This window comes from Ornithodoros turicata, chromosome 3 (genome assembly GCF_037126465.1).
Source record: "Ornithodoros turicata isolate Travis chromosome 3, ASM3712646v1, whole genome shotgun sequence".
NCBI classification, from domain to species: domain Eukaryota; kingdom Metazoa; phylum Arthropoda; class Arachnida; order Ixodida; family Argasidae; genus Ornithodoros; species Ornithodoros turicata.
In genome coordinates this window covers 7,331,322-7,359,110 of record NC_088203.1, presented here as the reverse complement: position 1 = coordinate 7,359,110, position 27,789 = coordinate 7,331,322, and the positions used below count along the sequence as shown (strand labels likewise).

Below are 27,789 nucleotides of genomic sequence, written 5' to 3'. Positions count from 1 at the left end.
TCGATGCTGGAAAACACAGCGCAGTGGTGTTTTAAATAGTGTTAATAATTGTTATATATGTTTTGGAGAATGGAAAAAAAATGTAGCAGCAGGGTGTGCAAGACGTTATGCAACACACGTTCACTATGCAACAATTTTATTGAAACATGTTCAATAATACAGCATTCGATTGACATTAGAGTGAGCAATGGCATACAAGAGGTTCTTAAATCCTTCGTCTTTCCAGTTTTTTTTTTTTGATTTTATGACAGACACCGAGGGGAACATTGAGATGATGATGATCATGATTGAGTATGACGATGAAACTGATGACGATGAGGATGCAGTTTTGTGTATGTACGCGCGGTACGCGTTGCCGTGACACAACAGTGCAGATCACGATGGTTTGTGTTGAAATTGCTAACCCGGCAGAACCGACTAATTAAGCAGCCAGACAGACAAGGCTGGAACTCCAGTGGGCATCGACTGACTATGTAGCCAAGTAGGTAGCCAATGCATGGTTACATATGAGGGAAGTGAGGATAATGTTTTATTTTCGTTTTTTTTTTTCTCGCCAGTTTCAATATTGTAAAACTGATCGTGAAGAGTGACATATAGTCTTAGCTGAAGTGTCGAGTCGGCACAGAAGAATTTTTAATTGTTCCTGAGATTTGAGGTTGCGACTTCGACTGACTTTCTCTGCATGTGGCATTCTCGCGCTTAATCTCTGCTGGAGCCAACATGAAAATACATACTCCCACACGTACAGAAATAGCAACGGAAGCCTTGAAGGAAGAAAGGAATGTGGGAAGAAACATACATACAAGTTCCGCGGAAGGAGGGCAAACCCTCTAGCATAAAAGTGCGAAAAACTGGGACGCGGCACGATACATCGAAATATCCATTACAACCTCAAAAGCACCGTTACTTTTAACTACTAAACAAATACAATTAAAGGTCACTCTCACTAAAGTTGACGTACCACGAGCAGGTTTCTTGCCCAACATTTGCAGCGATAGTGGTAAAGCCTATCCTGGACTCTATGATTGTTCTAAAGAAGGCCAACCGAAAGAACACAAAGAAACCAATGCGTTTCAAAGTTACCTTCCATCAACGTACTTCAAAAGAGCGTGCCAAAATGGTGCCACTTCTTCTGGCGGATTCGCGCGCGTATCTTTGTACCCTTAGCAGGTGCCTTTTAAAGTTTGTATATTATAGGTAGAGTAGTCTCGAAGGTGATGAAGAAAACGTGGAAACCCAGTTTGTAAACTCAGAAATTAAAGATACACTACTTCGAGCTATAGGGCTTCAGCTGGCTGTGAACTGCTATCGAGCTCAGTGCGATATACCTAGCAAGCCCTGCATATCGAACCCAGTTCGATGTACTCGCACTAATAAATCGAATAAGTTCTATCGCCCATATCGAATTGTGTTCGATATATTCGAAAATATATCCTCTTGCACAATATTGATATATATATATATATATATATCGGTACTTAGTGCTCTCATTTTCGTCCTTATGTTCACCGTTCAGCGTGTTCTGTATTGTACGAAACAATGCCTGTTCTACCTTGACGCTAGTGAGCTTTTCGATTTCCGATAAAATTACAAGTGAAGTAACAAGCACAGTAACCGTATTTTTTGTATACTAACATTCTGCTAATCCAAGATAGCCTAAAATTCGTCCACTTAGTAATTCGCCCACGCTAGGGTTCCTCAATACTAGCTCCCTGTGCATAGGGTGAAGACAACCGCGTCGTCTGCTACGAACTTCCGCCATCTTGACGCCCACGCACAGCTCGCGATGCGCTCACAGAAGTGGTATTATACGCTCAGCTATACACTGCATTTTGAAGTTGAGTAAATGCATAGCAGAGGAGGTTTGAAAAAGTAGGTGAAATCGGTACACAGCATTTATGCATGGCAAGCGTGGGTGTCGGCATGGCGGCTTTGCGACATTCGCTACTAGAAAGGGTGACTCCACCTTACACAGAGGGAGCTACTATTCAGGCAGCCTAGTCAAAGCTTATAGGCAACGCCATCTGTCGGCAGTACCATGCGGCAACGCATGGCGTGTGCACGAAACTTTTCCGGGACCAATCAATGACAGTTGAAGCATCAGAGCTCTGTAAGCTTCACAGCTTCCTGCGTAACAATGGCAACCGTTTGTACAGACGATGATTTTAAGCTACCTTTGGCAGAATTCTAGTATCATTTGTATTGAAATTTACGAATTTGACAGTATATTGGCGCCCTCCCACCGTCACGTGGCGCTTGCTGTCAGTATCACAAAGTTTATTTCGTTTAGTACAGAAAAAAAAAGAAACAGAATTGTCATATATTGATGTCACTGTTATGTTATGAAAGCGCTATGCAGGTATTGTTACTTCGGATAGTACCCAGAAATATTTTGACACCTATAGAAGTCAGGAACCAGGAGCAAATCCAAGGAAATTTTTACCCCGTGCGTAGCTCGTGCAAAATGTTACTTTATGCTAAAAATATGTGCGTATAGTGAACACCAGTTACTGCATCACCGCTTGTGTACCGCCTTATAAAACTACAATCGCGCGCGACTATATTTCGCTTTTCGAATAGACCTAACCCCCGGCGCGCTCGTCGTTTTCTAAGTTCAACTCGAGTAACGGTTTTCGAACCATTTTCTTGACGATTCTCCACTCAAGGAAGTAATGGCCTGGCCTCTCCTAATGGGAGGGACGTGCCTTCTATGAGGACATCGGCTGCTTCTGCTTCGTACGTGAAACCCGACGCTCGACTAAAGTCTACTGGGAAGCGAGAGATTGCTCCTAAATAAACGGTTCTCGGAGGAGTGAATTACGAAAGAAAGTTTACTCGAGTGGTGTTCCTTTAAATTACAGCTCATTATTTTAGAGCGAGTTTGTTCCGTATACGAGAAGAGGAAGTATGGCTCTACTATGGTAACTCTGTGGTTGACAAAAAAAAAAAAATAAAAACTCCGCGTGTCTAAAAAAGAAAAGAAAAAACACTGTGTAGCAGTGGAAAGATACTCAAAAAGTACACTCTAAGAAAAAAGGGAGTAATATTAGTCCCTTGGGGGACTAAATGCGTTGCCACAAAAATTAGTCCCTTTATGGAGTACTAAATGAATGTCACAGAGTGGAGACTGCATTTCGCTCTGCGTTCTAAGAGTACCATACCATAAACACCTTATCTTTGAATTAAACCATAAACCTTGACACGTCGAGTGATATAAAATCTTGCGACATGCATAGAGTTCAATTTGTCAAGAAAGAACCGCTAACTATTTCTTACGCTGCGTCGTTGGAAAATCCCTGAGTTAGCTAAGTTATTTCAAATAATAAGTTGGCAAATTCACGAAGAGCACGTGTTTACCTAGATTGTTGCATTCAGGAGACCATTTGAGAAGTTCACTGAATATTTGCAGTTCTGGGGGGTAAATTTCGGGGTCAGGGAATTAAAATGGAGGGGGGGGGGTAATTGCAATCTAGGAGACTAGAAGCTGCAATTACTCCATATTTTACTCCTTTCTTTCTTAGAGTGTATCGGCCTTCTCTCTCGCTATACCTCACGTGCTTCTAAATGTTGTATACAGGTTCTCAGACAGGCTCCTTACTTTTGCTCAGCATACTTTTGGTGACGTAGTATTATAATATGGTAATAACAATTATGATTCGCGACTCTGCGTCGAAGCCAACAGTACTGCGTAGTTCAGCGAAGTTTGCCACTGAATTTTTCTCGTCTGGCCCATTATTCCATTAGAAAATTGCCAACGCCACGGATAAGTTAACTTCCTCGAAGGCAATTGGACACTAGCCTGCATAACGATCTCCAGTGCTGCTAACGTCACTTCCGGAATATAATATCGCGATCCACAGGCGGTACAATCATAATCAAGTACGATAAAAGAACTACGCGTTATTGAACGGCAAGAATCGTGCCGAAAGATTTCAGATACTTTCGGATTCGTAAATCAGGTATGGCGACCCCAAAGCTTGTCTGGCAACCGTGGGATTAAAAAGAAAGAAGGTAAAGGAAGTAAGCAAAGAGGAAAGGTTGGGTCAGAATCTACTCCCAACACTAAACCAACTTATGGCTTGCAGCTCGTAAGAGCTGCGCAATTCCTTTTTGCAATATTCTCTTTTTTTTTTTTCATCGTATTTCGTATTGGTCTTTCCGTCTAAAGAAACCAAGCGCAACGACAGACAGACAGACAAAGAGAACAACGGCGGTACTACACGCGCCTTATAGTCAGCACGCACACATTTCTACACTGTGGACCGCACACTAGAACACGCGCAGGAACAAGCAAGAAAAAAAGAAAAGTCGATGAAGCCATAATATCACTTAGCTCTTTTTCTTACACGTATCCTTACACCTTATTTATAATGCACAATCTTTCGAAAGCTTAAAGTGATATCATGTAAATCGAATAACCCATCACACGCAATGAAAATGTGAAAAGACATTTTTAATGGCACACGTTGCCGAGACATTACAGCGTTATGGTGTGAGGCAAAGAAGGCTTTTTATAACGTTCCCGAACTGACATGCGACGGACCAAAAAAAATAAAAATAAAAATAAAAAGCTACCGACCGACAGCGGCATGTAATTAAGAACGCCTTCTACATACCCTCGCATCATAGCTATAACGAACTGAGAAACACGAACATGCATGATACGGGCTTAACGAGTGCGTCGGTGTCCGCGCACTATGTGTACTTAGAATTATGCGGGGAAAAAAGAAAAAAAAAAAAAACGCGTAGGAAGTGTGTTAACCATTCTAGCACGATCTTTTTTTTTTCTCCGGCGTGACGATGCATAAGCTACGCAATAAGCTCTTAGTCATAATATTTTTTTTCCTCCGTTGTTGCCTAGACACGTTCGCCATATAGGAAATAATGTTCTCCTGGGATATGGGTGTGAATTTTAATGAGCTATTTTTTGTTTGTTGGTTTGTTTGTTTCTGCTCCGACCGTATAAGATGGCGTGCACTGGGAAAGTAGAACCTAGGCGGGTGGAAATGTGCGAGGAATAATTAGAATAGTTAAGAAGGTGCGTGACGGTGTTGCGGTGATTAAAAAGAGATGAGGCTTTCTGTCTCTCGAGAATGAGTATTGCGATATTCAGCGTGTTTTTTTGGGGGGCGGGTAGCGTTCGGAAGTTTTGCGAGTGCTTTCTATTTGTCTGCATTGTTTAACTGCGCTGGAAAGCAGCAAAATCTCGTAAGATGGTTTAAACATTGATATAGTTTCACGTGAATAAGCACGATTAACGCCCTTAGTCGCGGTCATTTATTTCCAATGCAACACAAACCAATAAAAGTGACTTCTTTTCTAACGTATACAGTCAAACTCCTTTATAGCGAACACCTTTTTAACGAAAATACCACTACAGCAAATTTTTTTTGCGGTCCCGCTGGAGCCTATAGGTCCAATAATAGACATCCTTTTTAACGAAAATACCCTTACTGCGAATTTTTTTTTGCTGTCCCCTGGGTTTTGTTGTAAAGGAGTTTGACTGTAAAAGGTACCTAATGACATGCAGATCCCCGTCGTGAAAGCTTGTACGGTAAGAAACACCAGTTTCACTGTTTTCATCTTTTTTTATCACTTCTATAAAAGATTACGTTTTTAATAAAAATTGGGGGTTTACGTCGCGAGAAAATTGAGATCAAAAAGATAAACTGAAAATTAAAACAGTCGATCTTATTTGGGTTAGAAACGTTCTCAATAACACGAATTTGTTGTAACACGGCAGCCTACCATTTCGAGACTTAAAGGCAAACAAACACTTGCTTATACATGAAAAAAGAAAAAGAAAAAGAAATGGCTGTAAATTTCCCGCTAAAAAGAAAGAAAAAGGCATCGTTATCCGCGGATATAACCGCACGTTATCGGTGAGATCACCGTCGCTTTTGAGTGAGAGCGAGTGTATTATATACCATGCATGGATGTTCCAAATGTGATCAATATCTAACAATGCGATATGATAACGTTGATGATGATCAACGGTGAATGATCATATCGCGCGTTGGGCTGCGGGTCGCCAGTGACGACAGGTGGCGTTCGTTGGAACTAATGTGTCATTTATTGGTTGAAACAGCACGAAGACAGCGACGATGTTATGCACAATGAGATCAACACGGCATGACATGAAAGTTATGTACATCAATGTCGACATGAGTGGGATTTCTCAGAGTGAGGTTTTCTCAAGAACTCTTTAAGCAAAAAAAAAAAAAAAGAACGAAAACAGAGAGAAACCAAAAGTCGGATGACATAGCAATTCATCATCATCATCATCGTCATGATCTTGTTCCTCCCCGCATGACATCCGGCGTGTGAACATGGGGTTGCGTTGGAGAGGAGATGGCATTGATATCTGTTTAACAGTTCTTTATCATAGTGATGCGAAAGTGCGTCAGTTAGGTTTGGTTCGGGCTTACGTCTTTATTTATTTATTTATTTTTGGCAATGGCCCACGAAACAACTTCTGACAGTTTAAGAAGACGATAAACGGAACTGAATAAACTACAGGCCGTCTTAATTGGAAGTACAGCGTTCATCGAGGAAGCAACGGAACTGTCATGTTAGGCACATATTAAAAAAGAAAAAAAAAAAGGGAAAAGAAAGAAAAGGAATTAAGGGGCTGTCATGCGTTGTATCTTGAAGGTGGCGATGTTTAATACAATTGACAGCAGTGATATTATGCCAAGGTTGTAAAAGGTATGCCCCTCATACGCTTAGCTATATAATTCGTAATACTTAGCACATCCCGTGTTGGTCAATGAAACATCAATATTACGATCCCGTATAATACGACTGCCAGCGTGAAAAAAACGTTCTTTCATGCCTCGTCAGTAGCGTCCTCTTTGTAGCATTTTCTCGTGTCGTACGCTTTCCCGTATAGTAGACTTTTCTCCTGATAATAAACTATAGTTCGGTTAATGCGACTTTTTTGTCCGTATAAGGCGACTCGGGTAATCTGACTTTTTCTCAGCTAATGCGACTCGCTGGATCAACACAACTTTTTCCGCGTTTCCGTCCAAATTGTTTCGTAGGGATTTCGTTGCACCACATTGCTGATAAATACATACATGCGCATGCTTATCTTATCTGTAAATCTCTTTGGTGATACGACGAGCAAGTGAAATTGTGAAAGTAAATGCCGTATTGTTTCATCTACCTAAAAAGCCGAAACAAGTTAGGCAACGTTTCGCACCATTACCACTGGAGTTCCAGACTTTGCAAAATCAGAACACTACAGCGTAATAAATAGGGGGGAATGTCGACAAACGCAAGAAACATGAATAGGACATTTAAAATGAAACCGAGAAAAAGTCCAGCACAGTGATACAAAGTCAAAGATCACAACCTATCTCGTAGGTACCATAACAAATTTGTAACGGAAACAGTTTGGGACACAGTTTGCTGGGTATACACCATCTTAGCAGCGTTTTTCAGCACTTACAAATAACGATTCTCCCAAAGCAGCAATTTACTACTCCTTATCCAACACTAACGCGATGATGTCAGTGAAAATGGAAACCCTCTATAACGATTAGACGCACCATCGTTATAGACCTCCCCAAAAGTGTAAACCTTTCATTTCCTATAACAGACTTTAAACAGCTTTGGCACATCATCGAAACACGCACTACAGTCAGTGACAACTTAAGTCCAACAATTGGGACCGCCCACTCATTCGTGGAAGGCTCCTGCGATTGGCTACCAGCGTTAGCACGACGCCTCCGCGTCGCGATGTAGTGCCGGATCTTTCTCTCTCCCCCCCTCCCCCCCAGTCCCCAATTGGCCGCGCCGCACATCATTTGCGCTAGCGGAGCGATTCTTCCGTGGGGGCGGGGTCAAGTGTATGTCTTATGTTGTCACTGACTATAGATATTTACAACAACTGCTGTCGTGAGAAACAAAGGTGTGAACACAACACGAGCACTTTCGTTTTGTGCATGAGTCTCTCGTTAAATGCTGTCACACATTGCAAATGCAGACAATGCTCCCATTATTGACTTTTTCTCGGATGATGGTCTATGTACAAGGTGGTTTAAATATTGCAGTACACAAGATGCACGACGGTAGTTTGTGGAACGAAAATAGAGGGCAGCACTGCGCAGGATGAACGCGCACTGTACAATACCACGTGACGTAGAAAATCTGATCACGTTTTGTGACAGGTTATTTTTTGAGAAGCGACACGCCGAGACAAGACAAGCGCGCCTATGAACAGCGAGAAGACATCCCCTTTTTGTAACCGTGCACCAATGAGTAAGCCAGCACAGTGCTACGCTATTTGTTTTGGGCCAACTGCAAGCCGTGGCTGGATCACCAAGCTGCTTCTGTATAAACACAAGCTAAAATATGCTTTTCTTCGGAAGAAAAGACCGTTTAAGGTTGCATACAAGCCAACAATCACCTGCATATCTCGGCTAACAGCCTCTGTAGTATAGAAAGTGCAGCCGCCATTTTTGTTCCATGAGGCCGAGTCAAGTTAGCACTGCTCTATCGCATGTAATGACACACTGCGGTCCTTTTGACACTACAGCAGAGTGAAAACACAAAATTTTGCGAGACAAAACCGGCAAAAACATGATCATAGAACTCCACGAGACACAAGACGAGACGCATTTCACAACATACGTTTTTTTGGCATACAATATGTTCATTTTTTGAGACGTGATCTCACAAGCCCTATGAGACATGGTGAGTATTCTTTGGCGACACAGACTAGAAAAGTTCGTAGCCTCTTTGTTCGGTAAATGATGCATGGAAGGTGTAATGCCGTTGAGCACCCAAAGTGGTGAATAGAGACCCACCGAAGCTTCATTAACACACACGCACAATCTCTCGTGGTTCCCAGCGGTTCAAACCCGTGATAGAACCACAGACCGCATACTATGAAACTAGAGAGGACGATCAACTTTCCAAGCGGGACCGACAACGGTGCCCAGGTACGAGACGAAATTCTTCATCTTTGGCTCATTGACCTCATTATCGATTATCAATTTTTCCTCCACCCATCAATTAATGAGATTAAACGTGACATTAAAGGAAACTGGCTTATTATTTACCATTGAACTTTTTAATGACTTGGTCTCAACCCTGGCTGAACCTTTAGTCACTAAATTTATCTCACTTAGAGAGTGATGTCGCTGAGGTACCCGAGAGAGAGCGATGGACGCCATTTCGCTTCCGCGCCAACTTCCCCGCTTGCAGCGCCACTTGTAGAGGCGAGGTGAGGCAGGGCTGAGACAACGCACGCTTATGCTGACACGCCTTGCTTTCCCTCTCGGACACATGACTTTGCAAGTGCACAAGCAAGTGTGGGAACGACGTGTGTACCACAATGACCGTATACTCTAGAGCGTAGCTCATTTAGTGGCCCTAGCGGCAACTATATGAGTCGGGTAGAGACGCAACGTGTTTCCCCTCTAGGCTTATGGTAGCGCTCTATGGTGTGAACAGTATATACTCTTTGGCTTTAGGAAGACAGGGCAACAAACACCTTAATATAATGGGAATCGTTACGGGAATGTCTTTCATTTGCATGAGCCTATCCCGTACTGTACATAAAAATATGGTTGTACTCTTGTCGTTCCTTCCGAAGCATTGCACAGGACTGGGTCTAAAAAGAATCCACGTTACTGTGACCGCGGCCGTGCTCGCCGTCACCACGCAAAAGAAACGGTGAAAGAATTGCGCTGAGCGTGTCGAATTGAAACTATGTGATTCGAGAAACTTATAGCCTGCACAAAACGCCGCACATGAAATGAAGCCTGGACGTCTAAAATTCCTGTGCTGATATCAGTGCGACCTTGAAATGTGAAAGCAGACAGCGGCAAGGGTTCCCTGTGGCATCTGTGGTCTCTATTATAAGGCATGATCCCCTAAGCCAGAAATTTACACAAGACGGTGTCTAGTCAAACGGAGAGTGAACCCGGAGGATTTTCGCACACAAGATCCAGTTAGTTAAAAAAAAAAAGAGGAATTTCACAACCGCAATCACCCATATTTCCTTTTGTGTGTGTTCGATCTATCAGCGCAGTGAAAGCAAAAAGCGCAAAAAAAAAAGAAAGAAAGAAAGAAAACCACAGAAGCCTAGCGCTGTGAAGAAACGTTTTAAGCGCCGAAAAAGGGAAACATTCGAGATCCTTCTAAAAGACGTACCTAAAAAAAAAAAAGAAAACATGCCGTGGACGTACCCGCAGCTGGCTTAACAAAAAACCTGAGCGTGGGCCAAGAAATGATGGACAACACAGAAACAGCATTCGTCGCACAAGCTCAGGCTTTTTCATCCACTAGCCTGCCTTCGTCTATGCCATTTTATCTGTCCACAACAGCTGCCTATGTTTATGTCATTATAATAGATAAGACAGAAAAAAAACAGCGCTCGATTTCCCATCCTGGTTGTGCTCGGATTCCACACGACCTATACACGACCACGACTCACTAGATGAAGCCTACCAGATTGTTTTCTATGTACAGTTCTTGTGCATGGAGGCAAGGGTCTTTGCCGTAGCAAAAGGATTTCACCGATATTCACAAACCAGACACACCACCACGACAGGTACGAGATATAACGGAATGCTATATGGTTCGGACACGCACGAGTTGCACACACCAGGATTTAAAGAGTACATTTTCCTAGAATAACTTTGGCAAAAGTTTCCGGACCGTTCCCTATAAAAACAACCCTCGTGACCAATGTCCCGTCACGATTGACGACACAACCGCAAACGTGAATTGGTTATAGAATGCGGCTCGTTCTTCCTAAACTCACAGATATGCCTCGTAGCCATGACTACAACAAAGTGGCTACTCACCGACCCGTCAGGATAAAAACCCTATTTCATCAAAGGCTCTTGAACACCCTGTTCTTCGGAGTAACTCTCCCGCCATAACTGTCTTTCGGCCGAGCTTTGAGCATTGTCTTGGTACGACCTGAGGAGGACTTGAGCTGACACCTCCGCCCAGTCCGACCTGGCTGGCGACGCGGGCGTCTGGCGCACGCGAACCGTAGGTTCTGGGACGCCGGGACTTCCGAGGCTGATGATGATGTTCTTGTAGACGGCACCGTTCGCGGCGTCCTCACTTCCACTACTCGCACTCTCTTCAATGATGGAAGACGTGCCTTCCAACAGGGACTCGTCGCTCTTGTACGCCGACTTGTCAGAACCTGTCCTTCGGATGCGGTTCCTGTAACGGGACGAACCCCCACCGCCGCGGAACACCACGTCGTCGTCGTCGTCGTCCAGAGACCCAGAGACACCGCCGTGGGGAAGGTGGCGGCATAGCTTACGGTGGCGAAGGCCCTCCGGTACTTCCTCCTCTTCCGGAGTGAGCGTCGACACGAGAGTCTCAGAGCGAACGATGCGACGCCGGAGACAAGGGAGCCACATCTCAATAAGATCGTCGGTGGTCTGGCAGGCGACTTCCTGACCAGGAATGGTTGATGCGATGATGCGTGGTCCCGTGTCCGTGCCGTAAGCCGTCTGAGAGAGGAAGGAGGAACAGATCTGTAGATCATGCACCCGCACAAAACCGACGGTATAGGAACAAAAGGCATGTCACGAATGGAACGCTGGAGCTACATAAGAAGGACAGACTACATGAACGGAGGTGAATGTACGTACATGGTGTAGCACAAGTGGCGTCATGGTATGGACGGCTACCGCTAGGGTTATAGACGTAACTGAACGAAATGCGAATCAAATAATCAAGTTTCCGTAACACCACTGCCTATTGAATACCTACGATTTTTTTTTTTACACTGAAGTTTCTGTACAGTGTGTAGGAAGGAAGGTAACATTAACCGACGAGGAACAGAAACGCCCGTCACAACAGCCTGTGTCTTCCTCATACCATGACGCACAGCCCATTTCACGGAGTATCCATACTGTAAAAAACCCCGAGACGAGGTACACGGAAAAAAGGGGACAAACACAACGAAGCTATGTGTAATAAACTTTCAGCTGTGTTTGAGACTTCGTTGTGTTTGCCCCCCCCCCCCTTTTTTTTTGTGTGTCCCTCCTCTGGGAGTTTTTCGGTATGGATCTATATCATCAGCCCGCGCGCTTCCTAACTATTATATCAGTCACGGAGCATGTCCAAAGCTATTTGTCGCTACAGTTGACTACACAAAACAAACGTTGTGGGCGTCTGCTGCTAGCATTCAGTATGGTACCTGTCACATGAGTCAGCATGTTGAAGCACGGCCGTCTAGCTCTCAGCCATTGTCCCGTTCACTCAGAATAAGCGTCTAACACATGGTAACAACAGAATTACCTGTCCGAGTACTCCGACCAGTCTCCGACGTTCGTGCGAGGGCGAGTCACCGCTGGAAGAACTGCGTTGCGCAGGCAGCTTCCCTGGGCCGGTACCAGGGCGGGGTCCGCCCGCAGAATAGAGCGGCTCGCCCGAGTGCCGTCCCAGCCTTGTCCGCCGGTCCAGGTCTTCAGCAGCTCGTACGGCCCTGATGTGCTGCGCCACGCTGGCTGCGATGCGATCCTGCTTGCTCACTCGGAACCGGGCTACCAGGTTCAGGCTCTTGGACTTCGACGCCGATTTGGGCAACACCTCGCCAGAGTGGTTCCTGTCACACAGAGTTCGAGGTAACTCGTTACAAGTAACTCGTTACTGCAACTAAGTTCCTTTTTTTTGGTAACTTGTAGCTTAACTCGTGACTTTTGCGCCATGGTAACTTTCAGAAGAACTCGTTTCTTTTTCAACACACCTCGCCAGAGTGGTTCCTGTCACACAGAGTTCGAGGTAACTCGTTACTGCAACTAAGTTCCTTTTTTTGGTAACTTGTAGCTTAACTCGTAACTTTTGCGCCATGGTAACTTTCAGAGGAACTCGTTTCTTTTTCAACACACCTCGCCAGAGTGGTTCCTGTCACACAGAGTTCGAGGTAACTCGTTACTGCAACTAAGTTCCTTTTTTTCGTAACTTGTAGCTTAACTCGTAAGTTTTGCGCCATGGTAACTTTCAGAGGAACTCGTTTCTGTTTCAACACACCTCGCCAGAGTGGTTCCTGTCACACAGAGTTCGATGTAACTCGTTACAAGTAACTCATTACTGCAACTAAGTTCCTTTTTTATTGGTAACTTGTAGCTTAACTCGTAACTTTGGCGCCATGGTAACTTTCAGAGGAACTCGTTTCTTTTTCAACACACCTCGCCACAGTGGTTCCTGTCACAGACAGTTCGAGGTAACTCGTTACAAGCAACTCGTTACTGCAACTAAGTTCCTTTTTTTTGTAACTTAACTTAGTTACAGTTTTCACACGGTAATTTAACTCGTAACGAGTTCTTTTTGACGGGTAACTTCTCTATCTATGCTGTCACATTTCGTGAACATGTAATTGTGGTTAATGAATTTTGTTGTACGCGATATTTGAAGAATAACACATGGGGGTCAAAAGGAAGGGTCAACCTGACCACGAACAAGGACAATACCGTATCTTAATGATTATGATTAGGACTCTTTTTTTTTCGTTGCTAAAACCAATACTCTCCATTGTTGCTAGATGTAATGTGGTGGAAAATGTATTGACGAGCCTCACAGGGAGAACCGGCGTTGTCCATAAGTATGGCTTAATATTAGTTCATGCATACATAGGCAAAGCCACAGTGTCAGTGTTCCATAACCGAGACCCCAGCAACGTAAGATGCACACTAATTATTTCGCACTTTTCAGCGTGCAAAAGCGGGTTATTGCGATTATGCACTTCATTTTTTCTTTATTTAGCAGTCCCAAATAAAAGACTGCGTAAAGAAAGTATTGGAAATAAAGGTGTTGTGTGAAACCTAATCTGAAACGGTGTTTCAATGCAATACACACCCCTCAAATTGCATCTTGTGTAGAACGTGCCGTTCGGCATGCAGCTTTATGTAGAATTCGCAGTTTTATTATTTATATATTGTTTCTTTTCACCATAGCAATTTAGAAGCACGCTTCAGAAACTCCCTTCTGTATGCTGCGAAAGATACACTATACGACACGTCATATACACACATCAAATGTTTTAAAGTCTTTATATTTTAATCCCGTATTAGCGCCGCGAAGCAACTGTGGCGATGAGCGGCGCACAAACGTGGACAGATGGAGAGAGGACAGCAAGGAGGAGTGGGCTGACAGTATGCGTCCTGGGCCGACTTCAAGGGGAACTGTGTTAACATTCGTCTGGGAAAACCAAGGGAAAACTCCAGCCAGTGCGGAAATTCGAATCCGGGACACCTCGTAGTCTGAGCGAGGAAAGCGGTCATCCTAACCACTATGCCACGAGAGGTGGTATATAGGTTGTAAACCAATTTACTGCGTATTACAATACTGCGTGCGGACCACGTTGCAGTATTATCAGCTCGCGTGGCTCGGTGGTTAGCGTACTGGCCATGTCACGTCGACACTGTGAGGCACCAGGGTTCGAATCCCGGTGCCGACTGTGGTGTCTGGGGTTTCTCTCTGCTGTTTCCTCAGACACTGTCAGACATATGTCGGCACAGTTTGCCTTAGAAGTCGGCCCAGGGCGCACATTACACCAGGGCCGTTAGTCGGGACGTTGCCCACCTCTGTGCGAGGACGACAACGGCGAGCCCCTCCACCGCCACGTCACCAGTACACTGTGCCAAAAGTATACCGACCCTGGTGGAATAAAGTGGTACTGAGAGTCTTGAACGTGATCAGTTTGCTACAGCGGCCAGAGAAACACGTTTTAGCAGCTTCTGGGTATAAGACTGAATTTGCGGTGGACTTGCGCTCTTCTTCTGTTACTACCGGTGGTACATACCTGCGATATTTCTATTGATCCGCAGCTAGTGTGATGAACATCATGATCATAATCGGGTGCGCCCAGCAACGGCAAGCATTACCCCCATCCACATCATAATTCAATTGGTGTTGTTTGGCGAAGGAGACGTACTCAAAACGGCGGACTTCGAGCCCAGCCGAGGAAGCCAGTAACTATGGGTGGCATAGTTGCCGTGCGGACGAGACCTCGTTTATCGCTAACGACTCCGGGAAGGAGGATGAGGGGGGTGGGGGTGGCAAAAGGTGTTCACGGAAGGTCAACTATGGTGTCGCTCATGCTTATAATTGTCTTACGAGGTAAACTACTTAGTTGTATTTGTTACCATCAATCTATACTACTATTAAGTTACGGGAAACATGCCTCGCGGAGGAACATGTTTTCAAGGAACAGTAAAATGCTGCTTCAGTTTTTCTTTCTTTCCTTTTTTTTAAAGGCTACGGTGCGTTGTGCAACGACTAACGTGAGTTCTTACGAAGAATTGACGTTGGCGGTCTGCTTATTGGCTTGCATATTGCTTCATGAACGAAACAGGATATGTGTCCTTTCAATCAGTACTGATACACCGAAGTTCACCACACTGTAATAGAATCCTCGAGAATAAGGAATAATAGTAAGAGGTCGGTCACAATACACTTCCGACTTCCGAGGCAGATAACTGTGTGCATCGGAAAATCACTCTAGCCTTACAAAAACCGCCTCGCGCCATATCTTCCATTTAAACCCGACTTACCAAAGACGAACAATACACGTAGGGGAAAAACGGAAGAAAAAAAAAACGAAAAGAACTTCAATGGAACCACTGCCAGTGAATACCGCGGCCAGTCAGACCACATTTTAATCCCGGCGACCTGTTCGAATCTCACTTTAAAAAGAAAACCTTTGAATACGCAGAGCCGAAATCGATCTCTGATGTCAACGCCAGATGTTCTCATCATCAAGTGAGGCATAAGCCCAAGCGTTCGCCTCTTCAAGATTCAAAAGAGAACAGAATTTAAAAAAAAATGAACTGGTTAGAAGAAAATAATGATATATTGCATCGCTCTCAGAAATGACTTATTCTAGGCCGACCTCTCGCTGTGGGCGGCGTTGTATCTAGTTATGTATAGATTTCGTTATACAAAAAAAAAAAAAACCCTGCCTTTGAGGTCCTTTCGAAAAAGGCGAACAGGATGAAACGCCGAAAGGCCTATATCATTAAGTAACGCCCTTCTCAGAGATCCTCTGAAATGAGTTTCAAAGCGAAACTTTTCCCTATACGATGACTTTGCGTTAAAGATTTTACGCCGCCACACGCGCTTTACCATTTACCGTGGGGCGTTTTATTATAACGAATGCCTTGGCGACGCGGAGAAAACTTGGGTTAGTTTTTAATTAGTAGGATACACGTTTGGCGTGAACGGTGGAGTGTTGGATACGAAGGGGGGATGGCGTAAAAGGTGTTGGGGTGGAAAGGAGCCCGCGTTATATTGAGGGAAGGTATATAGCGAACTTTTTTTGCGGAATTTGCGCGTGGTGACAAGTTTTGAAAGGCCGGTGAACGCTGTTCCACGTGACTTCGCTCGAGGAGTGTGGAGAAGGAATGTATAAGAGGAAGGGAGACAAAAAGGAAAGCGTCGAGGGAAAAGTGGTGAAAATAAACAACAGATGGCGCTGAAGAACCTTGGTGTCCCCTCCGAGTCTGAGAACTTACGAGATTCTGTACATAGGATCACGTGACATTTTGCACGTATCACCCGTATTTCCATCGTTTTAGTTGCACCGACGAGTGCCATATTTCGGTCTTTCGTGTTCTTATAGGCACCTCGAAGCTTGTGTTCTGTTCGCCCGTTTGAACCTCAAAAGAGTTGATATTCCATCATTTTCGAAATACACACGTCCAGCTTCTTGTACTTACATTACACTCACAACACACAAAAAAAGAAAAGAAAAAGAAAGCGAGAAAACTTTATTTGGATCATGATGATGAGTAGGGAGCATTATTGCGATGGGCGATGTTCTACCCTCGTTGATCGCAGTAATGTGGTGAAAAGCCTCACTGTGACGACCGAAGTCCTGCATAGTTCAGAAGGGTGAGGTGTGCCCTTACGGCATGACGGGGGTTAGTTACCGTGTACGAAGCAATTTCGTCACAGTGAGAGGGCCTACGTCATTGAAAGACACTGCAAGTGTTGCCAGTGCGGACAATGGTGGAATATGTTGATCTCAAATTACACTCATAATGCTGCCATCCCATCATCAACTCAACCAACCACCGGCGTTACGTGTGATTAACTGAATTATGGCTGTACACGTGCACTGGAGTAGCCGATTCCATTGGTGGAGCTACAATCGCCATATTCCTTCCTTCAAAAATCCTATCCAATCCAATCCAAAAAACATTCGCGTATCACATTTTCATCATCCTGCTTGCGATGCAGAAACGACGAGGGCGAAAGCAATTTTTCGATACTATACTCCCTTTCATGTGCAAGGCTAGGCCTCGTCCCTGAGTTTTCGGCGGGCTGGAGACGCTCAATGTTGCTAGACGGTTACCTCGTCTCTTCGCCAGCTCTCTCGGGAGGATCCTGCCAACGCTTATAAGGGCGGAAAACATCCTACGCCAATAACGTCTTACCCCCTGAACGTACCTTCTTTTATGCTAACTTCTTATTCCTCTCTTTTGTCTCTTGTCTGCTTTGATCCGACATTCTGATCTTCCTTCTTAGAGCAGGGAACGCGAGGCAGACGCACACTATTCCCCCAGGGGGTTCCTTTTTTTTGTTTTTCTTTTTTTTTTTCTTCTTCTTCTTCTTCTCCTCACTCTTATCACCTCCTGATATTGAAGCAAATCATCCTCCTCCCGTAGCAGAAGTTCATTCTTACATTCCTTCCGTTGCATTCTCAGCGCGTTTCTGCTATGCCTATGTCTCCCCTATTGCGGAGTAGCAGACGATCTGGAAGAGCAGAAGTTCGTCTGCGAAAGTTACAAGCTGTTACCGTCGCGTTCGAAATTAAAACTCTGACTTCGAACCCGACTGTAAGATTGTGAGAGTATTTCTTTTTGTTTTGTTTTCGTGAGCGTTTCAAATTATAGATTTTGCTTCGCTTAGAAGCTAGAAAATGCGAGAACAGATTCGAAGTACTAGACGCCAAGGTTTAACACAACGCACGTCCGAGATGCAGAAGGCTTTTCCGTTCAGTGCATTACTTAGGCTGTTGATTCTTTTACAGGTTATCAGAAACTTTAGGTGCAGTGTCCTATATGGCAGACGTGCGTATACAAAGGTGAGAAGTGAGTCAAATCTGAGGTGGCTGTAAAAAGCCCAGAAAGCTTCAATGTGCAGTGTCGCAGTACACTCTAAGGAAAAAAAAAAGGAGTACTTTTACTCCTTTTGGGGACTAAATGCCTTGCCACAAAAAATAGTCCCTTTCGGGAGTAAATGCACGGGAGTAAATGAATGTCACAGAGTGTAAACTGTATTTCCCGCGCAGTTATAAGAGTCCTAAGTAGTACATAATTCGTGTGCGTGCATGAAAATACTTTGAAGCAAACCGTCAACCGTGATATATCGCGTGATATAAAATCTTGCGTCATACATACACAATTTGCGAAGAAAGATGCGCTAACTGTTTCTTACTCTGTGTGGCTGGAAAATTGCTACGTTGGCTGAGTTACAGAGCCTTATGCCGTTCAAATTGACCAAGGGCACATATTGACGTAGACTGTTGCATTCAGGAGACCATTCGCGAAGTTCAGTGACAATTTGCAGTCCTGGGGAGTAAATGTCGGGACCAAATGTCGGGTTAGGGGAATAAAATGGGGAGTAATTGCAGAGTAGGGGAGTAGAAGCTGCAATTACTCCCCGTTTTACTCCTTTTTTTCTTAAAGTGTACGCTCTGTACAGCTCTATGCTGAAGACGTTGTATACGACCATGTTCTCCGTAAGATATCACTTCTGTGTCTTTCCGAGTCGTGGATGAAGATGAGGAGACCGATACAAGTGGACGGCTTCAAGTGCTGTTGCGGGACGCGTTGCAGCGGCAAGGGCAACCGAGCCGCCGGAGTACTGGCCACACCACGTGAAGTCACGCTTACTGGAGACGATGTCGGAACGCATCCGCGACTTTATCGTATATGTACTCGCGCCATATACTGCGCGCACAAGCTTCTCGTCGTCGGAGACTTCAATGTGGACGTTTCACTGGCCAAGAACACCAATTTCCTAAGTGATATGTACGAACAACTGGACCTTCCTCTGTGCACAGATATCCGCCAACCCACAACTAGACAGGACTCTTCTTTTTTTTTTTTTTTTTTGTGGACACCGAAAGAAAACCCAGTGACAGCTGCAACTTCCCCCGTGGTGCAAGGAGGTTAGGCCAAAGGCTTAATGAGAAAAAGAATAAAGGCTTGCGGCTCGCGAAAGGTTATCCATCTTTAACATTATACGGACGTATTCCCTTAATTCCTATGCGCATGCGCCGAGTAGCACCAATGACCAGATGGGCGTCTCGTGTCTCGCTGTGATGGCATGATGCCGCCATGCTGGGCTGCTCAACCTGCAATGTTTCTCGCGGGCGTCGTCGTCGGAACTGGTCACGTGCTTCCAAAAACCAACAGGAATTAATGAGGTGGTGTGCCCGAATTTGGTGCCCTTCCCCAGAAATGCGACATGTTGGAGAGGGGATATCATTGCGAAGGGTATTCCAACCTTAAAAAATTGGCTCCATATTTGGGCATTCAGCCAAATGCGTTTACATGCTGTGACCTTATGAGGCCATCCCTGGTGGGGAATTTTTAGCGAAACTCTTTTTGAAATTTTATAAAATTTTTATATAAATATTTTGTGAAGGGTCGTTGGCATGTGCTCCCTTCTTGATCGCAACGCACTTCCCGTGGTTGTCGGGTGTCCGCACCCGTTTCGGTGGCAGGGTAGCTGATGCCCGCGAAGAGACCAACTACACTCTAAGAAAAAGACGAGTAAAATAGGGAGTAGTTGCAGCTTCTAGTCCCCTAGATTGCAATTACTCCCTATTTTAGTCCCCTAACCCGGACATTTACTCCCCAGGACACCAAATTGTCAATGAACTTCGCAGATGGTCTTCCGAATGCAACAGACTACGTAAATATGTGCTCTTGGTCAATTTAATGGCATAACGCTGTATAACTCAGCCAACTTAGAAATTTTCCACCCACACAGAGTAAGAAACAGTTAGGGCTTCTTTCTTAGCAAATTGTGCCCAATGTATGGTGCAAGATTTTATATCACTCGACATATCACTGCTGACGGTTTGATTCGAAGTATTTTCATGCATGCATACGAATTATGTACCTGGGACTCTTAGAACAGAGCGTGAAATGCAGTATCCAATCTGTGACATTCATTTACTCCCGTGCATTTACTCCCGAAAGGGACCGTATTTTTTGTGGCAATGCATTTAGTCCCCAAAAGGTGTAAAATTACTCCTTTTTTTTTTCTTACAGTGTTTTGATGTGCTTTTCCACGCAAAAATATGACGTCGTACACCTCCACCGACACATTAACACTTGCTGGCGGCGCATCTGCTCCTCCGTTCTAGCCGTTCCGCGTGGGCTTTACTAGAGATGGAAAATTTCCGGAAATTTTGACTCGCTGGGAAAAAACCGGTTCTTTTCGGGTTTTTTTTTCCGAAAAATTGGAAAGAATGGAAACAAACGCGTTAACTGCTGAGTCGAAGCATTGCCGGCAAAGCCACAGCATACAATGAGCTAGAAACTTTAGTAGTGTTCAGCCTCTAGGCATAAATGCAGAGGAGAGCATCCCATGAGACTGCTGTCTACTCAGCGATAGGTAATTGGAACAACCCGTCCACTGCGACCAGAACTCCGACATTATGTGAACGCGATGACGATCGCTTGGAGTAGCAGGACGGAGCTCTAAGTTGGTCGTTGTTGGCGGATTAGAGGCACCTAGGCACTCTTGGCGAGTTGGAACGCATCGAAGGCACGAAAATTTACATTTTTGAATTTTGTCGCCTGGAAATTTTGGGCAATTTTTCCAAAGACGAGGAAAAAAAAAACGAAGAAGAAACGGTTTTTTTCCCCAAAAATTTGGGTCTTTTTCCAGGTCTTCGCATCTCTAGGCTTTACACGCCTTCTCTTCTCCTCCCACTAACTCTCTCTCTCTCTGTCTCTCTCTCTCTCTGCCATGGACGGACCTACAAGGCCACCGACGGTCGTTGGCCCCGTAAAGCTGCCATTTAATAATTCGTCACGTGATTTAGTGGCACTTCGGGTGTATCTCGCACGCGGAGCTCCCAAGAGGTATCCTATGTTCCGTATATAAGGACCTCTTTGCATCGCCCATGCACATCGCCTAGAATACTAACAAGTCTGCACATCAAGCAAGAGACACGAGAACGAATAGTTACACACGTGGAGAGACATCGTAAGCGGATGACTCTAATGGAAACCGAGCGACCAATCGGAACAAAGGAAGAGAGAATGCCCCGGAGCATTCCTCAAAGAATGACACCAGCCTCTCACAACAGACACATAAAAAGGAGAGGAGGAGAAACGGCCGAAATAGTTGACATGATGTGAAAAATTGCTTCGGGGGACAGAGTTTCGAGACAATAAAGTTCGTGCTTTGAATCTTTTTTTCCTCCTTCCTCTCTTTCTCTCTCTCTCTTCTGAAACGGTCTCTTTTGCTTTCAGGCTGAGCTGTTCGGTTGACATCTGGTTGAATTCTTTCGCTGTCGCTTTGCTTTGTTCGGAGGAGAAGGCCTTAAAGAACAAGAGGTCGTGAAATCTCTTCGAAGACAGGGCTCTTTGATGCAATCGAATGGATAATACGGTCTCTGCGTTGATGTCTTTCTCATGTTTGCATCTCGCTGAATTCGTTTCGCTGTGTCTGCTCTTGCTTAACGCGTCACTTTTTTGTTTGTTTTTATCGCTAGGGTGCGCTGTTCAAATTTTTTTTTTTCGTTTCGACATAGTTCGAGGTCGTTGGACGCTTGCAGCCCGTGACTGGATGATTGGACGCACCTTTAAAATACAGTCGTTGGAAATCGTAAAAGGAAATTCGAGTTCGATTATGGTGAAGTATAACGATTTCGCACAATAAATAGGAACGCCACACGTGTACGGATCGCGTCAGAGTTAAATTGAACATCGTTCCAGCCTGCGAAGCTGGGAGAGAACAACGTCTTCATAAAGAGGGCCACACCTCTAACGGTAAATAGACGACCAAAACACCCTCTGCCATTATTTCTACTAAGCACCACCAGGGTCCGCCCCGGCCGGAATGGCGTTCAAGTTAACTCTGATGCAGGCTGTACAGAGCGGAGAGCAGACGCGCGCAGCGCACCTTCCTGGAACCTACGTCACAAGTCACGTGTGTTAACGTCACAAGGAATGTGAACAGGGCAGAAGGCGCAGGGCATCGTACGTCACAGGAGTGAGAGGAAAGTCACCCGCGCGCCAAACCCCTGTTGTGCTTTGTCACCATTGTATTTTGTTATCAGATAACCGTTGTTTACAACATTTTGTTATCAGGTTATATGTTAATGATCTGCGTTTCAGGGAGAATATTTCGGGTTGATATGGCTGCGGGAGCATTACGTGCTTGGGGAGAGCTGGTTGTGACAGATCCTTAAAGTCGCAATCGGAAACCTGTCTATGAAGCCGATATCATTATGTTCGGCATCGACCGACAATCTACTTGGCTAAGTTTTCCTCCGGAAAGTGCTTAGATATTAAGCGAACGAATTTTGGAGCTCCGCAGCTGCTGGTGCTCCGGCCGCGTGACGTCACTACCAAAGCGGAGGAGTGAGAGGGCGGTGCTCACAGGAGAAAGGTTCCGTCCCATAACTCTGTGAGGCGCGCGCACCGCGCGGGCATTCCTTTCTCATTCTCACGGTCGCGCCCTCATTGGTCTTTAGGGAGTGACGTTTTCGCCTTTCTCCAGAGAGGGAATACCGGCATACTCTCAACATCCGTCGCCTGTTCTTGTCATGTATTCCATAGAATAGCAGGCAAACTACGCCACTCTTTCGCGTGGGATTTTCGCAGACTTGTGCCAGTTACTCGAAAAAACTAATTGATTACCGTTACTTCTACGGAAAAAGTAATTTATTACCGTTACCAATTACTCGACTCCAATATGTAATTGAGTAACGAGTAGAAAAGTAACGCGTTGCTCCGGTCGTCACTCTGCATTCACGCATATTATACCAGTCTTTGTGTGCCTCAAAGAAGAGAAAGGAAAAGAGAAGAAGAAAGGTTCAACAGCGGAACAGCTGAAATAACACGAAAAACAAAAACGCGTAGAACAAGTAGATCTGTACGTCTGCTATATTTATCGCCGAGACCCTGAAATTCCAGAGCGTTATTACAATGACCTCCGCTTGCTATGGCAGAACGGCCCAACAAGGGCTGACGGCACGAGGGACTTGACTTGGGACAGAACATCTGAAAGATGAGTTAACCTCTGAGGGAAAAGTAATCCATTATTCAGAAAAGTAACTGATTACTCGAAAAATTATTTTGACAGTAAAGTAACTGATTACTCGAAAAATTATTTTGACAGTAAAGTAACTGATTACTCGAAAAATTATTTTGACAGTAAAGGAACTGATTACTCGAAAAATTATTTTGACAGTAAAGTAACTGATTACTCAAAAAGTAATTGATTACAAGTAACGCAATTACTAGCAACGTGTTACGCAGAAGTCTGGTCATTTTACATACCGTGGTCAGTTTTTGTTATTTTTTTGTTTCGTATTAGCGCCGCGAAGCAACTGTGGCTATGTGCGGCGTACAGACGCGGACAGATGGAGAGAGGACAGCAGGAAGGAGTGGGAGGCATGGCGGTTAGCATGCGTGCTGGGCCGACTTCAGGGGGAACTGCGCCGATATTCGTCGGGAATGTCTTCAGAAAACTCGGGGAAAACCTGAAACAGCACAGCCTGTGATAGGATTCGAACCCACTACCTCCCAGTCCTCCCTGTTGCGATCGGGGACAAGAAAGCCAGACGCAGACCCAACTGCTGTCGTCGATCCATCGCTGACAATAGCTGTCCTGCTGTCGTGGTTATTTTCCATCATGGACAGACAGTTATGTCTAAGCGCAGCAGATGGCAGATCTGACCTTCGGTCACACCGGCCATATAGTTACACGTGGTTAAGGTGCCATAAATATCTAAGGGGCATGCTGGATCGACCGAGGAGGGACTTTTTTTGGCAAGGCTCGATGATGTGGAGCAACGGCTGCGAGGAATCGAGAGTTTCGATGCACAACATTGCGTGCCAGTAGATGTCTGTGGTGCCGCGCGCAGAGACGGATGTAGTGTCGCACTGTTTCTCGCAGTCGCAAAATGCCTATTGGAAGTTTTCTGGCCTCGCACTAACTAGTACATTGGGGGTGGTACGAGGCAGACTTGTGCGTAACGCGTTACTAGTAATTGCGTTACTTGTAATCAATTACCTTTTTGAGTAATTTTTCGAGTAATCAGTTACTTTACTGTCAAAGTAATTTTTTCCAGTAATCAATTACTTTTCTGAGGAATCGATTACTCAGTAATTGATTACTTTACTGGCAGAGATTAGCTGATCTTTCAGATGTTCGGCCCCAAGTCAAGCCCCTGGTGCCTTCAGCATTTGTTGGGCTGTTCTACTATAGCAAGCGGAGGCCATTGTAATAACGCTCTGGAATTTCAGAGTCTCTCTCCCTAATCTCTTCCTACACCAGTGTGATGGTACCTAAAGTTTTGGAGGTTTAGTGAGTCATGGGGAAATTCCACGCAATGCTCTTCCACAATCGGGTCAACGTCTTCCCGGGCTTACAGTCAGATCTCCTTGTCATACGTGTTTTTGTTTGTCTTTTTATTTCAGCTGTTCCGCTGTTGAACCTTTTTTTTTTTTTTTTTCTGAGGCACACAAAGACGGTTATAATTTGCGTGAATGCAGAGTAACGACCGAAGTAACGCGTTACTTTTCTACTCGTTACTCAATTACATTTGAAGTCGAGTAATTGGTAATGGTAATCAATTACTTTTTCCACAGAAGTAACGGTAACGGTAATCAATTACTTTTTTCGAGTAACGGACTCAAGTCTGGTACGAGGTACACCCAAGGATACTTTGAGGCATACTTTTGGCTAAGATGGTTTGCAGCGTCTTCTCAGGTGAGTCGCATATACTGTACCATGAAAGAAGGGCAGATGGTAGGCCAACATCTACCGTATCAGTGTACTATGTACGGAGAGTATAGGGACTCCGTCGACATTCCCCAGCATTCGACAGATACGACGTGTAATGTTGACTAGTTCGTCGGTTTTGCCCTTAATATGATTGATGTTAGCAGCCCATGAAAGCTGCGCATCAATAACTAATCCCAAGAACCCGTGGTGGGACACCCACTTTATCAGTTGAAAGTGTGTACTTTTTTTACGAGCAAAGGGAAAGAAAACTGTCTTCTCTGCGGATGCATCCATGCCCCTTTCCTGTTGTGCGATGACATTTGAGTGACTTTTCATGTTATCCTGGTATTCTGATGGCTCCATTCCCTGTAATGCTCTAAATATTACACGAGAGCATGACGAAAAAAAGCGCAATATTGGATCTCGATGGTGCGTCCCTCGCTTATCTACTTGTCCCAGTCCTCATAACTCCATGACGTCAATACATTACACAACACACATACTTACACAATGTAGGCACCACGCACTCTTCTCTGCCATAGCACGAGGATGACAGCCTACATTTCTTTATTGATTTATTTTTCACTCTTTTCATTTCGCCGTGGCTATGGCAGTATTGTTCACTGCTGAGAGCGTCTGCCTATGAATGCGGCATTGGATGAACGTTAGCCCATCTTTGGGTTGCTGGACTCAGAATGACTGAAGACATGTTCCTACATTTCTTTAAAAAATCTTTCATCACGTGCGCATCCCTACGACGTAAGATTGCCTGTGTAGTGTGTACGCGTGACACCGAGGCAGTACTTGGGCAAAACTGGGTGCTGACAGAGCCGAACGGGCTGTCCTCCCGCAGCTCTGTAACAGCCGTTCCCTTACCGGAAACAGTAACGGAAACAGTAACGGAAACGAAATTGAAAAGCTCGTATCAGAAACGGGTAACGGAAACCAAAATACAGCAGTAACGAAAATACGGCCGTTACCCATTCCCTGGCGGTAAACAGCCAGAAGTCTGAACCGGTGTGAATGCGTCGTGTCGGTTGATCCAAGGGCTCTAATTATCTGCCACGGGCGTGTCGTGCACTGTAAACTGGAAAACACCCTTATGGGTGTGAATGGCTTGTCCTATAACTGACACCTCTTTTTGCACCGTACATGGTCTGGAACACCCTTTTTAGAGGGTGTATTCCGTGTAAATCACCCCTGGAAAGGGCGCTTTCTTTTGAAAATGCCCTCTTTTGCACCCTTTAGACACCCTTTTAAGAGCATGTAAGATCATTAAACACCCTCCTAAAAAGGTGTATAAAGGGTGCAAAAGACTGCATTTTCAAGGAAAAGCACCCTTTCAAAGGGCGTTTTACACGGGATACACCCTCTAAAAAGGGTGTTCCAGACCATGTACGGTGTAAAAAGAGGAGTCAATTATAGGACAAGCGATTTACACCCATAAGGGTGTTTTTCAGTTTACAGTGTGGGTGTATAAGGAGAGAAGGTGGTGCAAAAAGAGCGCCGCTGTTGACGAGACGATTTTTGTAAATGACGCTGAATTACGCGCTGCAAGCGGCATGCTTCGCGGTAGTCGGTCCATGTCTAGTTTATTGACAGCTTACGCACACCTCGCACTCTTCCCAGCATGCCTTTCGCCTGTTCGTTGCTAAGACGCACAGAGACTCCGCTGTCATAGGTAAACAATGGGCGCATGGAGATGACATGGTCGCCGCTGCTGAAACTTTCCGTGCATCACGGGTCTCTAGAGGAATTTGTGGAACCGAGCGCCGCATATTAATTACAGATTACGATGCACCTTGCATAATTACATCCAGGTATGTAGATTCGAAGGTTCAAATCGAGTGGCGGACCTAAACTAGACATGCACCCGGTAGTCATCCTGATGGGCGAAATTTCCTTTCAGCTCTGCGATGAATAGCTCGTAACCACTCCGCGTCAACTCGTGAGTAGGTGGCAGGGACTGACCTTGGTCGCTGTCTCAGCGGACTTTTTCACGACAACAGCGGAATCCTACACAGTAGCTGCACCCTGCTGCGTCTCGGGTTGATTTGCACTGTGTAGTCCTTCCAATCTATTATACACGTACACGTGGTCGCCTATGTTTCAAAGCGGAGGGACGCTGGCTGATTAGAAGAGGTACGTGATCGCTCCTCAGCAAATCTACGTGCGTAGCACATCTTCATCTTTACCACATGCAAGGTTATTTGGGTGACCTTCATTGGCCGTTGCTGGGTCACATAAGCAGTAGCTAGATGTCACGTCGAGACTGGGAGGTACCCGGGTTCGAATCCCGGTGCCGGCTGTGCTGTCTGCGGTTTTTCCTGGGTTTTCCTCAGACGCTTTCAGACATATGTCGGCACAGTTCCCTTAGAAGTCGGCCCAGGACGCATATTCCCCCAGGGCGTCAGTCGTGACGTTGCCCACCTACGTGAGGCCGACAACGGCAAGCCCCATCACCACCACCACCACCACCACCGCTAGATAGCGCAACAAATTTTAGTACCGTGCCCACTTTCCTATTCGAACAACATCCCGTAGGCCACGTGGTCCAATGTACAACAATAATACATCCCAAGCAGCTAGCACAATGTACTGAAAGTCGAGTGCAATAGGGGGTGGACGGGGAGGTGGAAGACCTTGAACAGACTCGTGAAACTAAAGAACACTAACTAAGACACATACCCGTCCACCCCTATAGCGCTCGACTTCCAGTACATTGAACTGCTTGGGATACCGCACGAGTAAGCAAATACGCGCGACATATCGCCCACGCTATTTGTAACCTCGATCACTAATACGACATCCCATTCTCCCTCA

General features: G+C 45.2%; 1 protein-coding gene across 2 annotated transcripts in view; it reads right to left on the bottom strand.

Moving 5' to 3' along the window:
* Positions 1-176: 176 nt before the first annotated feature.
* LOC135387916 (metabotropic glutamate receptor 5-like) overlaps positions 177-27,789 on the bottom strand; it is a 347,669-nt gene continuing 320,056 nt past the window's right edge. For both annotated transcript variants that reach the window (XM_064617127.1, XM_064617129.1), the window contains 2 exons: positions 12,283-12,589; positions 177-11,489 (listed from right to left, as the gene is read on the bottom strand). In XM_064617127.1, the coding sequence (XP_064473197.1) occupies positions 10,842-11,489; positions 12,283-12,589 (955 nt within the window). In that variant the 3' untranslated portion in view covers positions 177-10,841. The remainder of the gene's footprint in view (positions 11,490-12,282; positions 12,590-27,789) is intronic.